Here is a 14,113-nt window from a genome sequence, read left to right on the forward strand (position 1 = left end):
AACTATGTTTTTTGGAAAAAATATTCAATCCTCAAAGAGTTAAAGGAGAACTGACCCCTGACCGCGATCTGCCTTACACATTGTGGAGAACTCTATATTGCATTACAGTTGGTGTGCCAAGATGCAAGACCATCTTGCAGACATGGGGTCTCCTACTAGCTGATGTGGATGCTCTGTGAGAGTATGGTGCTGTCCAAGATCTTAATCACCTGCTGATCTGGCCCATCATTGCACAATGGAAGACATCCAATAAACCAATGTTGAAGCCATCTTAGCTGCAAATTTCTGGAAGTTTTGTATTTGACTAGACACAGAAGGAAGAAGAAGCACTGTGAACAGAGAAGAAAATGTGCATCCTTCCGTTAGGAAAGACCGTGTTTCATTCTGCTAAAGTTTTGGTTGATGATGCCATTTACTTGTTTGTAAAGTGGATAAAGAAATGTGGGTTTCTTAATAAAATATTACAGGAAAATCTGCTAGAAAGAAAAGAACTTATAATCTTTAGAATGCTGGCTAAACATCCCATTTTCAGTTAAGAGAATGTCAAGAGTCATAATAAGTACAGCATGGACACCATAATCTATTCTCTTCACAACCTCGCTATTGTCTTTCAGGTGGCTCCACTTTGTTTATTGAGACATCCTTACGCAGACCACTTGCCAAAAGAGGTAAGGAGGAGATCAAAGAAGGGTCATTGGAAGTGACGGGACAGCTGGGAGATGTCATGAAGGAGAGTGCAAAGATCGCTTATACCTTCGCCAGGTCATTCTTAATGAAGGAGGATCCAGAAAATGACTTTCTGGTATCATCCCATCTGCACTTGCACGTTCCTGAGGTAAGATCCTGGGCACGGTGTTCTTAAGCTTGTTAGCTTGACACTGTCTCAGATTCCATGGCAGGTCACCCGTAGTTAATCTTCATTATAAGAAACCTAAACAAGCTGCAACTTTTGAGGAGTTGTCCATAAGCAAGCGGGCAAAGAATACATTTTAATAAATCAACTATACGAAAAAGACAAATGCTGCTTTCTCTGACTGAGAATTCAAGTCTGGCCACTTGCTGTGAAACGTGGCACCTGCATCTGTCATCTTTTGACTTTTCTGGGGGCTCCGCTGTATTTTTCTAAAATACTCCAAGGGTGCTTGGAGTCACTTTACAGGAAGTCTGCACATTTGCTTTTTATTTCAGCCTTCATATTTTCGTCTGCTTTTAGTGGAAATGTCAGTACAATTCTTTTTCTGTTTTGGCAGGGTGCCACCCCAAAAGATGGTCCCAGCGCTGGCTGTACTATCGTCACAGCACTTCTCTCTCTGGCTAAAAACAAGCCAATCCGACAAAACGTAGCCATGACTGGTGAGGTGTCCTTAACTGGGAAGATACTGCCAGTGGGTGGAATCAAGGAGAAGACCATTGCGGTAAGCCCTTCACGGAGGTTTAAGTCTCCCACATTACATTGTGTCAAACAGAAACTAGAATCCAAAAGACCATCAAGCACTGAGAATGTAGGACCACTAGTGAAGAGAGAGGATGTGATTAAGTCTTAAGTAATCTTGGAGTAATGTATTTGGAATTGTTACATGTGTCATGACTGCAGACTCCCAGATGGTGGATTTTTATCCAGAGCAATGCTTTCAAAACATGCCAACTTTGACAAACTAATGACGTACAGTGTTTACAGTACATTTCTTGGCTGACCGCTGTGTTTTGTGGTGTAAAAGTGTCCAGAAAGATTGACAAGTTAATACTGCAAATGTCTAAACTGTTAGCCTTGATTCACACGCATGTCCTGCAAAACTTTTATCTGTTCCTCATTCACTCAGTACAGATTAACTGAAATGCAAAGCAACAATATGTCAACATTGGCCAAGGCCAGCTACCTCAACTTTGATACCTTACCAGGAGCTAGAAGCCACTCCACTCATGAGGTGTCCCTGCCCGGGATTTGTGCAGATTGTTTCCCTTGATAGGGTTAGGCCGGGTTTATACTTCACGCGATGCATGCTGCAGCGGACGCCCTTGCTACACAAATGCGTTGTAGTGTTTATACTTGCACGCGTACTTTACGTAAATTTGGAGGAATCCACCAGGTGGCAGTGCGAGATATTATCACTGTGAGAACATGCTCGGCTTCTCTGTGTTGTGGATTGCCATCGAAATTAAATTTCAATGACACCTTACCTCAATATCTCTGAAAATGATGTTTATTGATTAAATCCATCAATCCAGGGATGTGTCCATTCCAGCAAGCATTGGGCACGAGTGAGAAACAATCCCTGGACGAGGTCTCCGCTCATCGCAAGGTGAATACAAGCACACACATACACTGGCGCCATTTTAGCGGCACCAAATCTGCATATCTTTGGAAGGAAACTGAAGCACAGTGTGTAAATGAGGCAGACTGAATGACCACTCATTTGTGAAACAAGCCAAGGTGTTGTTGGGGGAAAATTAGAAATAGCCCCCAATTAAGACTGGAAAATGAATAAGAGAGCTAACCGGTTTGTAGGTCCGGGAGTAGGACAGAAAGCAGGCCAGCGAGCTGTAAGTAAAGCAAAAAGAAAAAACGCAAGAACAAGAGGCCATGAATCTTCTAGCATGATGGCAGTAAACTCATCAGGTTTTTAGGCAGGGCACCCCTCAAGTACGGCAAAGGAAAACCAATACAATTGTGGTCAATGTGATTGGCACCCGTGCATTTTAGTTTTATTTTGAACAATATCTGCTGAGAAAAGTGCTCAGTAAAAGAGCTTTGGTCTGTATATACTCATTTGTGCAGCAGCGAATCAAACAATAGCAATTAGAAGCGAAATGTGTTTGGATATAGTATAAAAGTTTAATACTTCCTTACTGACAATGCCATTATGATGATCGAAAGTTGGCATATTTCCAGTTCTTTCTGAAGATATCGTACAGTACATGATATACTTAAAAAAACAAGAATACCAATAATGCTGACCACAGCAGAAGTGTATGAGGCCAAGAAAGTACGACTGAAACAAATACAGAGGGATGGGAGGCCAGACAGCCTTGGGGTACAGCAGAGAGAAACGTGCAGTAATATAACCTCAGGCAGCCCCTAATAAGGTACGGACAACCCCTGAGGGTAAGGGGGGTGGCGATCATCATCAGTTAATGCGAGACTAGGTTTACCACCATCCCCAAGTAAGGCAGAAAATGGCTGCTAATATACAAAGCCAGGCATTTATTTCTCTGAAGAAACATTGTTGGAAGAAATCAGATGTCCTCAATGGATGTGGGTACATCTAGTGCCTTCAGAAAGTATGTAGAGCCCTTCACTTTGTTCACAAATTTGTCTGTGTTGCAGCCTTGTGGTAAAATCATTCGAATTCATTATTTTCCCTCATCAAACAACACTCACTGCACCAGAATGATAAAGCATAAACAGGATTTTAGGAATTTTTGCAAATTTATTAAAAATCAGAAACTGAAACATCTCACTGACACTCACTGTAACACCTTAAATTTGGCTCAGGTGCATCCCACTCTATTGATCATCATTGAGATGTTTCTACACGTTACTTGGAGTCCACCTGTGGTTAATTCAGTTGATTGCAGATGATCAGGAAAGACACACACCTGTCTATAAAAGGTCCCACAGATGACAAAACCCAAGCTTTGAAGTTGGAGGAATTGCCTGTAGAGATTAGAGGCAGGAGTGTGTTGAGGAGCAAATGTGGCTGAAATATACAGAAAAATTCCTGCAGTGTTGATGGATCCCAAGAGCACAGTGGCCTCCATGATTCTTAAATGTAAGAAGTTTGGAACAACCACAGCTCTTCCTAGAGCTGACCACCAGGTGAAACTGAGCAATCGGGAGAAGAGAGGCGGCCAACAATCTGATGGTCATTCTTGCTGAGCTCTAGAGAACCAGTGTGTAGATGGGAGAATCTTCCAGAAGGACAGCCACCACTGCAACACTCTACTGATCTGGACATGTGAAGCCCACCTGGCACTTAAAGGACTCTCTAGGCTGTGATTCCCTGGACTGATGAAACCAAAGTTGGACTGCATGGCCTCAATTCTGACCATCATGTGTGGAGCAAACCGGGAATTGCTCATCACCTGTGCAACATTCCAATGGCGAAGTGTTGTGGCTGTGGGGTTGTTGTTTCAGTGGCAGAAACTGGGAGACTAGCCAGCGCTGAAGGAAAGCTAAACGGAGCAAAAGTACAGAGACATCCTTAATGAACACCCGCTCCAGACCACTCTGTACTTCAGACTGGGCCGAAGGTTCACCCTAACCACAGTGCAAAGACCACACAAGAGTAGCTTACGGTCAACTCTATGAATGTCCCTGAGTGACACAGACAGAGCCGAGACCTGAAGCTAATCAGACATCTCTGGAGAGACCTGAACATACCTGTCAACTGACAGTCTCACCTAATCTGACAGAGAGCTGCTGAGAAGAAGGGCAGAAAATCCCCCAAATTCAGGTGTGTGAAGCTTGTAACGTCAAAACTCAAGAAGACACCAGGCGGGAATCACTGCCTGAGGGCCTTCAGCTTAGTACTGCATAAAATGTCTGAATACTCGTGTCAAGGTAATATTTTGTTCCTTTTATGGTTAATGAAATCTAAAATTTTATTGTCGCTTTGTCATTCTGGCGTACTGAGTGTTGCTTGAATAAGAGAAAAAAATGAAATGATTTTAGCACAAGGTTGCAACATAACAAAAAGTGTAAAAAAAAAAGTAAAGGGGTCCGAGTTCTTTCTGAATGGGATGTCAAGCCTTGAATCAGCTATGGTGAAGAACACAAGAGTACGAGGCCGGATATGTTCGAGTAAGGCAGCGTGAACTTCAAGACCTGATTATAGAATAACTTCCAGTTTTTATCTTTTATTGTAATTGAGTGTTGCTGTCATCAAGGATTTGATTATCATTATTTCTTTCAGACGGGTTCGTATTTGGAGGATGTGTTGTGTTCACATTGCGTGTTTGTCAACCGTTGTAAAGATAAGAGGTTTCATTCATCGAAGTGTTTACTACCCAAATCGGTACTCGTGAATCTAAGATGTTTAACAGGCATTGCCGGTATTAAGTTGTGGATTTGCCTGTGAATATTTAGCGGCAGCGTGTCTATGAACGTAATTTAAACTTAAGCTTTACACCTTGCTTTCCTATTGATATGTCTACAAAGGCTTGTTCAGATTCAGAGGGTTGTTCCTTTCTTACTGCATCAATAAACAACTCGTCTTTCTCTTTATCTGAGACGTCACATACTGCATGCACCGGTTTACCTTTCCCAGTCCTGCAAACTTTAGCGAAGTGGTTTAATTTACCACATTTTTTACACTGTCTTCCTTTAGCTGGACATTGACTTTTTCCACCACGTGCTTTGTTTCCGCAGTAGCTGCACTTATGAATATGCTTGTATGCGTCACTCGCTTCATATTCTTTTGCTGCCTTCTCAATTGTGTAATGCGTTTTTTGTTCAGCCCTCTTTGGAGCTCTTGCTTGTTGTCTGTTTACTGCGTTCACAGTCAGTTCACGTGAGCCGCTCAGAGTACATGCATCGAAGGTTCTCAGCTGTGCTTGTGCTATCTCGTGCGATCTTGCGATGTCCACAGCTTTATTTAATGTTAGCTAAGACCCGACACTTAAAAGTTTCTCTCGCACTTTCGCTGAGTTTGTGCCAAACACTAGTCTATCCCTGACCATCTCATCTTCGTTTGCATAAGCACAGTCCTTCACCCGCGAATATTTAGCGGCAGCGTGTCTATTGGATTGCTGCCGTCGGACGGCCTTATATGGGCAGGCAGTCAATTACGTGGGAGGCGTGACGATGTGGGACGCAACTCCGCCTCACACGGCGACCGAGTTGCAGGCTATGGCCGTATATATGTACGTAAGTAGCTTCCAGTTATGACCGTTACGCGTAGAATTTCAAAATGAAACCTGCCTAATTTTTGTAAGTAAGCTGTAAGGAATGAGCCTGCCAATTTTCAGCCTTCTACCTACACGGGAAGTTGGAGAATTAGTGATGAGTGAGTGAGTGAGTCAGTCAGTCCGTCGGTCAGTCAATGAGGGATTTGCCTTTTATTAGTATAAATAAAGAGATTACAGTCGACCCTCGATATACGACCAGCCTAACATGCAAAGACCTTGGTTTATGACCAAAATTTTTGTATTAATTTTACGACCAGCATCTTGAGTTACGACTCGAATGCGGTCACGTGTATCCGCTTGTGCGATTGTAAACAAACAGCCGAGAGCGTTCGTAAGCGTCAGTCGGACCCCAGATACATGTGTTTGTGGATGTAATTTCAGTCAGTGCAGTGATTTATATTGATATTTATTTTGATAATTGCTATCAAAATGGCCCCATAAGAGCTAGAAAAGAAGCTAAGGAAGGAAGAGAAGGTAACAAAGGTAAAGAAAGCGATCACAAACGAAACGAAGAAGGAAATTGTGCGGAACTATGAGAGTGGCGTTCTTGCTAATATGTACAGCATGTCGAAATCCACCATCTCGACAAATTAACAAAGAAAAGATTTGTATAAGGAAGCTCCTTCCAAACAATAACCACCTTCCATTTCATTGTCCTCCTCCTCCCTTACTGCAAGCCAAAGATGTCAACTTAAATGGTGAGTACAGTGTGAAAGTGTTGTTTCTGGTAGGATAGGCATTTTTTATAACTTTTTGGTTAGTACATTAGAAAAATTATTGGAGTTTTTGGTAAATTATGCACATTATACAACCCTGTTTAATTATGAAAAGATTAAGTAAGTAAGTGTTGCTGTGGGAGGTTCGGAGCACATTATAATAATAATAATAATACATTTTATTTGTACAAGGTGCCTTTCTGAGAACTCAAGGACACCGAACAAACAATAAATAAATAAATAAAAAGACACATTATAAACAACTTAAAACATCAGAAAAAACAGAAGATATAAAAATTAAAACCAAACAAAACCACTGTAATCATAAAGAAAAAGCCATTTTAAACAGATGCGTTTTAAGTTTACATTTGAAGGTTGAAAATGATTCGATATTTCTAAGCTCAGTAGGTAGCGAGTTCCAGAGCTTGGGAGCAGAACAGCTAAACGCTCCGCTCCCCATGGTGGTTAGACGGGCGAGAGGGACGTTCAGGTGGATGGAGGAAGAGGATCTAAGGTTACGGGCGGGAATGGCAACATGAAGAAGGTCAGACAGATATGGAGGGGCGAGGTTATGAATGGCCTTAAATGTTAATAGCAGAATCTTAAAATCAATTCGAAACTTAATCGAGCCAATGAAGCTGCTGCAAGACTGGAGTAATATAATGAAGAGATTGGGTTTGAGTAATGATGACGGCAGCAGAATTCTGGACTAGCTGAAACTTATGGAGAGATTTATTAGAGCGACCAAAGAGGAGTTAATTGCAATGGTCCAGATGAGACTGTGAACAAGATTGGCAGTGGTATGGGGAGTGAAGGAGGGGCGGATGTGATTTAATATTACGTAGGTGGAAATAAGCAGACCAGGGGCCTCATGTATAACGCCGTGCGTAGAACTCGCACTATAACATGGCGTAAGCACAAAAGCTGAAATGTGCTTACGCACAGAAAAATCCAGATGCAGGAATCTGTGCGTACTCCAACTTCAACGTTCTTCCGCTACATAAATCCCGATCAGCGTGAAAACTAACGCTCGTGCACGTGCATTATGTAACGCCCCTACTCCTCCCAGAATTACGCCTCTTTGAATATGCAAATCAATATAAATCGCCCTTAAGCGCAGCCTTCTGTGAAAAGCACGGGGAAAATATAAGAATTTCAGCGAATACCAAGTGGAGGCAAAGGAAAAAACATACTATTTGTTCAAATAAACCGTGGTATAATCAACAAAAGGAAGTTGATCGAGTGGCATAGCGTGTTGGAGAAACTTGAAAGCTCACATTCACAAAGTCGCACAGTGTCGGAAATAAAAAAGAAGTCACATATCAAAGTCACTGTGAAAAGCCGAGTCGTAGCCCACTGTCTGAGTGTCATATGAAAGCTTATTAGGGTACAGAGAAAAAAAGGCACACGGTGAGGAAAAAGCACAAAATGTCAACTTCAATCTCGACATTTCCACTTTAATCACGTAGTTTATTTTGTCATTAAAGTAGAACATCATAAACGTCATCTTAAAATCGTTTAATTAACCAGTTTCTCAAATCACATCGTAATTAAAGTAGCACGTTAAATGCTTTGTTTTGTATTTGATCTTCTACTCGTATGTCCTCTATGTGTGTGAATCACTACTTGCTTTTTAAACCGGCTCTCTTCCTCCAACTGGACACAGAGTCCATTACATTCATGATATTACAGCTCTCTGAATAACTAAAATACTGAGATGTATATGTGATGTCATTTTCATGATGATAGGAGCTAAAGCACATTATTAAACATGTGTTTCACTTCGATGAAATAATTTATTGCAGCAGTACTCCCGGGCGGCTCTAGGCTTGTGGTGGCACTGGGCAGAGGAAGAATCGGTGGCTCCTTCGCCCGCCAATGTCAGTAAGGTAGCTTATGCACGGTGGATGGCCACGTCCGTTGCAAACACAGCATAGCCGTCTCGTGCTCATGACACAAGCATTTAACTTTGGCCGTCATTTGTCGCTGCGTTTCTAGCTGTGTTGTTATTTTATCTTTCTGTTTTATATTCAATATATATTGGCGTAGCCGTCACTGCAGTCAGTGCTTTTCTTTACCCAAGTAACCGATCGCCACACAATCAGCTCTGTAATAGACGTTATGCCATCTGTAAGCTTAGCGCCGATTCTTCAAAACGTTTAATGAACATTGAAATATCTTCGTAGTACATGTTTAATTATTCTATCCTTCACGACACTCCCAGTGAAGAATATAGATTATTTAAATGAAGTTAAAGTTTTGTGTGTATAATTTAACAAACATATTTTGCTGCATTTCACCTTAAAAATGATATCGTCATCATATGTAAATACGCTTTATAAAGTGGCCCAGGTTGTGAGATATTATAACTGTAGTGCAAGTTTACAGTGAGGTGATTGTACTTATAAGTCCTAACAGTTCTACAAGGAGCAATTGATTGAGTGCATTTAAAGTTCTTGGGATGAAACTGTTTCTGAACCGAGAGGTCCGTACAGGAAAGGCTTTAAAACGTTTTGCAGTGGCTGAGACAGCGTGTCCTTGAAGCCGTATACCGATAATTCTCTTTCCGATCAGCTGCTGCTGTGATTCACACTCAGATACAGTGATATAAATACTCCGAGTGGTGCAGTGAGAGTAATATGGAAAAAGATGATCCGCTGTGGCAACTCCTAAAGGGAGGAGCTGAAAGAAGAAGAAGAAGAAGAAGTGAGAGTAACAACGCTAAAGCAGTTATGGTATTTGGAATACTATGGCTGTTCAATGGACCATTATATTGTTACGAGTTAATTACAGTCAGATGTATTACACTAATAAACAATATGTGGTTAGTTTCTGTGTATTTATAAAGCCGCGTCAGGAAAATAAGGAGTAACCACACAGGAACAGTAGCACTGCTTTGACGCTGGGTGCCGCCAGTCTGCAAAACCGAGCGGAGAATTTGCGTACGACAAGGCATGAGGTACCGTGGAAAAGTGCGTGGCTTTACGCCAAGTGTAGGTTTTATACATCACGATTTGAACGTGGAAAAGTTCTTACACAACATTTCTGTGCGTACACACCGTTTATACATGAGGCCTCAGGTGATGATATAAATGTTAGATTGGAAATAATCTCCATTATTTCTTATGGGAAATTCATAACCAACTTCAAAGGTCAAAGTCAGCTTTATTGTCATCTCTGCTATACACTGTACAGGTACATAGAGAGACGAGATGACGTGGCTCCAGGTTTTTCAGTGCAGACAAACATAGAACAGCATAACAGAGAATATAGAATAAATAGGCCTATGAAATAGACAATAAATAAGTGACACATTTTAAACTAGAGAATGTGCAATATGCATTTAAACTAGACAGAGTTTTAAATAAAGTTAGAACTAGAAGAAGACGAAGAGGTAGAAATCAAGTCAGAATGCCGTATTCTTAAACAGTTGAGATTGACAATATGTTACATTATGACAGAAACTGTACCCTGGTGATTTTCAAGTACCAAGTTCAACATGAGTGCAAATATGCAAAAACAGGTGCAAAGTGACATTATGCATTGGATGTGCAGGAGGTAGAAGGTTATAATGTAACAGGTTTCTATATACAGATATTATATAATACTATTTACAGGTTATTTATGTGTACAAGGTTCACATAAACATGTGCAAGCATTTATACGGCAGCATATAATCTTAGTCCAGTGGGTGTTAGCAGCAGTACAGTCATACTACAGGAGGTATTGTGCATCAAGTGACATGATGCGTATAAAGTGCAGTTGTGCAACATAGTTCTTTCACAGTTCAGGTGTGTGTGGGGGGGGAAGTGTGATGGCTGGGAGTGAGTTCAAGATTCTTATGGCTTGTGGGAAGAAGCTATCATGCATCCTGGAAGACCGAGACCTGATGCTGCGGAAGCGTCTGCCAGAAAGAAGGAGCGTGAAAAGTCCGTGTGAAGGATGAGAGATGGGTCGAGCACGATGCAGGAGGCCCTTTTGATGCAGCGTCTGTGGAAGGTGTCCTGCAGTGGCGGAAGAGACGTTCCGATGATGTTTCCAGCTGCTTTGATGATCCTTTCAAGCCGCCTGCTATCAGCAACAGTACTGTTTCCGAACCAGGTGGAGATGCAGCTGGTCAGGACGCTCTCTATGGTGCCCCTGTAGAACATAGTGAGGGTGGGAGGGGACAGGTTGGCTCGCTTCAGTCGTCTCAGGAAGTGTAGACGCTGCTGGGCCTTTTTGGTGATGGAGGTGGTGTTGGTGGTCCAGGTGAGATCGTCTGAGATGTGAGTTACAACCAGCCCCCGCGAACGAATTGAGTTCATAAGTGAAGGGTCCACTGTATTACATTTTTGAGTTTTAATATAAATGTAATTTTTTAATGCCAAAAAATGAAACGCTAAGAACTTTAATTTTTTTTTTCTTTTTTCTTTATTAGTTCCCAGCCCTGGTATTTTATTTATTTATCTCAAGAGCTTCTGTAAAAGGCACATTTCCTCCTGGGGACAAATGAAGTTCTCTCCAGTTTACCCCCCACTTCTGCTTTCTTTTTTCCAGGCAAGGAGAGCCGGAGTGCAGTGTATCCTCCTGCCAGAAGAAAACAAGAAGGACTACTCTGACCTTCCCGAGTTCATCACTGAAGGCCTGGAGGTGCACTTTGTGGAACACTACCGGCAGATCTATGACACTGTGTTTTCTACAGATTGAGTCGTCCTTTAAACCTGGCGAGGGTCTGGGAGGGGCACCCGCACAACACCCAAGGGTGGGTCTACAGTTCTGTCTGCAAGTGTTGTGCTGAACTCAAGGACCACGAGAGGGATGGGAGCACCGGAAGGACCCTTTTTGTTTTTTTAAAGTCTTACAGAATCCGTGAAGCCTTATAGCTTTAGACATCACTTCCTTTAGCTCAGTAAAGGCCGTCGATCTGGAAGCTGCCTTAATTAAGTCTGCGGCAGTGACATTTTTAAAACCATCTTTGCACGTTTCAGCATCTCATTATGGAAAACGGGATACAAAAATTGGATCATTTTGGAACTGAAAGGCGGATGCTCCAAGTTAGGAAGGCAGACATTCTGTTTATACATTCATGCCCTGATGGAGCCTCAAACCCCATTTTTTTTAGGTGCGTGTGTCCCCATACCCCACACCAGAGGGTCCGGGATCACTGGTTGCTAGAATCGAAAAATCAAAGGTAATGCTACTACGTAGTGCAGACTTCAGCACTTAGCTGTATAGTAAATTTCAATTTTTGTATTTAAAAGAAAACACAAGTACTGTCCAGCTTTAATATTAAACTATGTATTCCCTATTTTTCTGCGATTACTGCGTCTGAACAAGTCCATTTTTATTAAACCAACGTGCTGCGTTGTTCTCTTCTGTTCTTACTGCAGCCACCACGAAGCAGGGCTGACCTTGACAGCAGAGATTCCTTTCATTAGTTTTTCCCCATCCGTGTGGTGCCCCTGCTTCAGTGGAGGGGTCACTCTGTGCATTTCACTCAATTCCATGTTCTAATTTAGGGAGAACTGGTCCTTCTGCGTTGGGCCATTGAGTAAGACCCTTAATCTGAATATTGCAGAATGGCTGACTCAGACCCCAAAAAGGCAAATTTCTCAGCAAAGCGTCAAAATAAAAAAATATATATTGTATTACAATCTTTGTGGTGCAGCCTTAGCATTAGGATCAGGAAACTAGAAAACGTCACCCCGCGTTCAGGGTGTCATGAAGTCGTGGCCATCTACTGCCAGCTGCGAGTGGATGTAGGATGCTTCACGGCTACTTCTCATGTCTTATGCTGAAGTGGGACAAATTCTGATCCTAGTGTGACTTTTAGTGCCATTCCTACGAGTAATTGTGCCATGCTTGACGACTATATGCCCAGAACAGCCCACATTTCACCCATGGTGGTCCTCCTCTCATCCTTACACATCTCTGAGCAGTATTTGCCTCCGTTGTGGTCCAAACCAGGAGGACTAACCTGCTGTCCATTTGTGGTGCTCAGACATTGCTGTCCAGGTTAAGAAATTGGCTGTAAGCGTTTCCACGTGACAATTAGAATTGTGTGTGCCATTTTGAATGGGGGTGTTCCCCAAATTAAAACACTTTTCACTTTTAGATAATCGTGTCTAACATCGAGAACTGGGTGTAGTGTTGTATGAAAACACGCCTTATGAAATTGTAAAACTGAATGCGACCCTGAAAATATTATTACTGTTCAGCCGACTAAGAAGCAGCTATTCAGATGGCCTCTCGATTGTAACTCTGTTGGAAACTGCAATTTCATTAACATAATAATGAAACATTTTGAAACTCGGCTCTCTTTACTTCTTTTTGTTCAAATACTGCAAATTGCGGTTTCTACCGCCGCACATCTTTTAACGCTTACAATGCAGAGTAACAGAGCTGGAGAGAACCTGCCAGGAAGAATGGGATCAACTGCCCAAATTCACGAGTGCAAAGCTTGTAGAGACTTACCTGTGAAGACACAAGGCTGCAAGTGCTGGCAGAGGGGCTTCTACCAAGTACAGAGCTAAGGGTCCGAACGCTTCCGTGATGAAGAGATTTCAAATTTTGGCAAATTCATAAAAAAAAAATTTTAAAAACTGAAAACAGGTTTTCACTTTGATAAGCACAGCAAACACACCAAATTATCAATTTGTGCAGAAAGTGAAGGGGTCTGAATACCCTCTGGACCCCCTGTGTCTGTTATGTTATATATATATATATATATATATATATATATATATATATATATATATATATATATATATATAAACATCCATTCATTATCCAACCCGCTATATCCTAACTACAGGGTCACGGGGGTCTGCTGGAGCCAATCCCAGCCAACACCGGGCACAAGGCAGGAAACAAACCCCGGGCAGGGCGCACACACACACACACTAGGGACAATTTAAAATCGCCAATGCATCTGTGGGAGGAAACCCACGAAGACACGGGAAGAACATGCAAACTCCACGCAGGGAGGACCCGGGAAGCAAACCCAGGTCTCCTAACTGTGAGGCAGCAGCGCTACCCACTGCGCCACCCTTATATATAAACACTTACATAGAAATGGTTTGGACGTCCCTCACTGATTACAACTACTACAACAAATTAATATTTTTATAAAAAGTCATTGCTATAGTTTATGGACAGTTGCAACTTTTTGATGAACTGAAATTTTTTTTTTTAAACGAAAGAGTAAATGTGGCATTTAGAAAGGTCTGGGCAGCTTTTTAATATTAAGGGCTCAGAACTTGCTGGGCTGCCATGCTGGACTGGCTCTGCTCAGCTCCTCAGCTGTTAATCTGGTCAAGAATTGACAACGATGACAAATTTAGAGCATCATAAATGTCTCTCAATAGACTGCAATTAGCTGCAGAGCTCAGTTTATTAGGACTGACTCCCTCGTCTTCCTCATAAAGTGCATTTTCCAGCTCCACTCTACCAGTTTTAAGAAGAAATTACGCTGAATAATTTACATTTCATGTTAAAGGCTTTTAAAT

General features: G+C 41.9%; 1 protein-coding gene across 1 annotated transcript in view; it reads left to right on the forward strand.

Annotated features, from left to right (window-relative positions):
- Positions 1-12,917, forward strand: part of lonp1 (lon peptidase 1, mitochondrial) — an 83,056-nt gene extending 70,139 nt beyond the window's left edge. The window contains exons 16-18 of the mRNA XM_039767055.1: positions 615-835; positions 1,251-1,415; positions 11,163-12,917. Coding sequence (XP_039622989.1) covers positions 615-835; positions 1,251-1,415; positions 11,163-11,312 — 536 coding nt within the window. The 3' untranslated portion in view covers positions 11,313-12,917. The remainder of the gene's footprint in view (positions 1-614; positions 836-1,250; positions 1,416-11,162) is intronic.
- The last annotated feature ends 1,196 nt before the right edge of the window (positions 12,918-14,113 follow it).

Source organism: Polypterus senegalus, chromosome 10 (genome assembly GCF_016835505.1).
Source record: "Polypterus senegalus isolate Bchr_013 chromosome 10, ASM1683550v1, whole genome shotgun sequence".
Classification (NCBI taxonomy): domain Eukaryota; kingdom Metazoa; phylum Chordata; class Cladistia; order Polypteriformes; family Polypteridae; genus Polypterus; species Polypterus senegalus.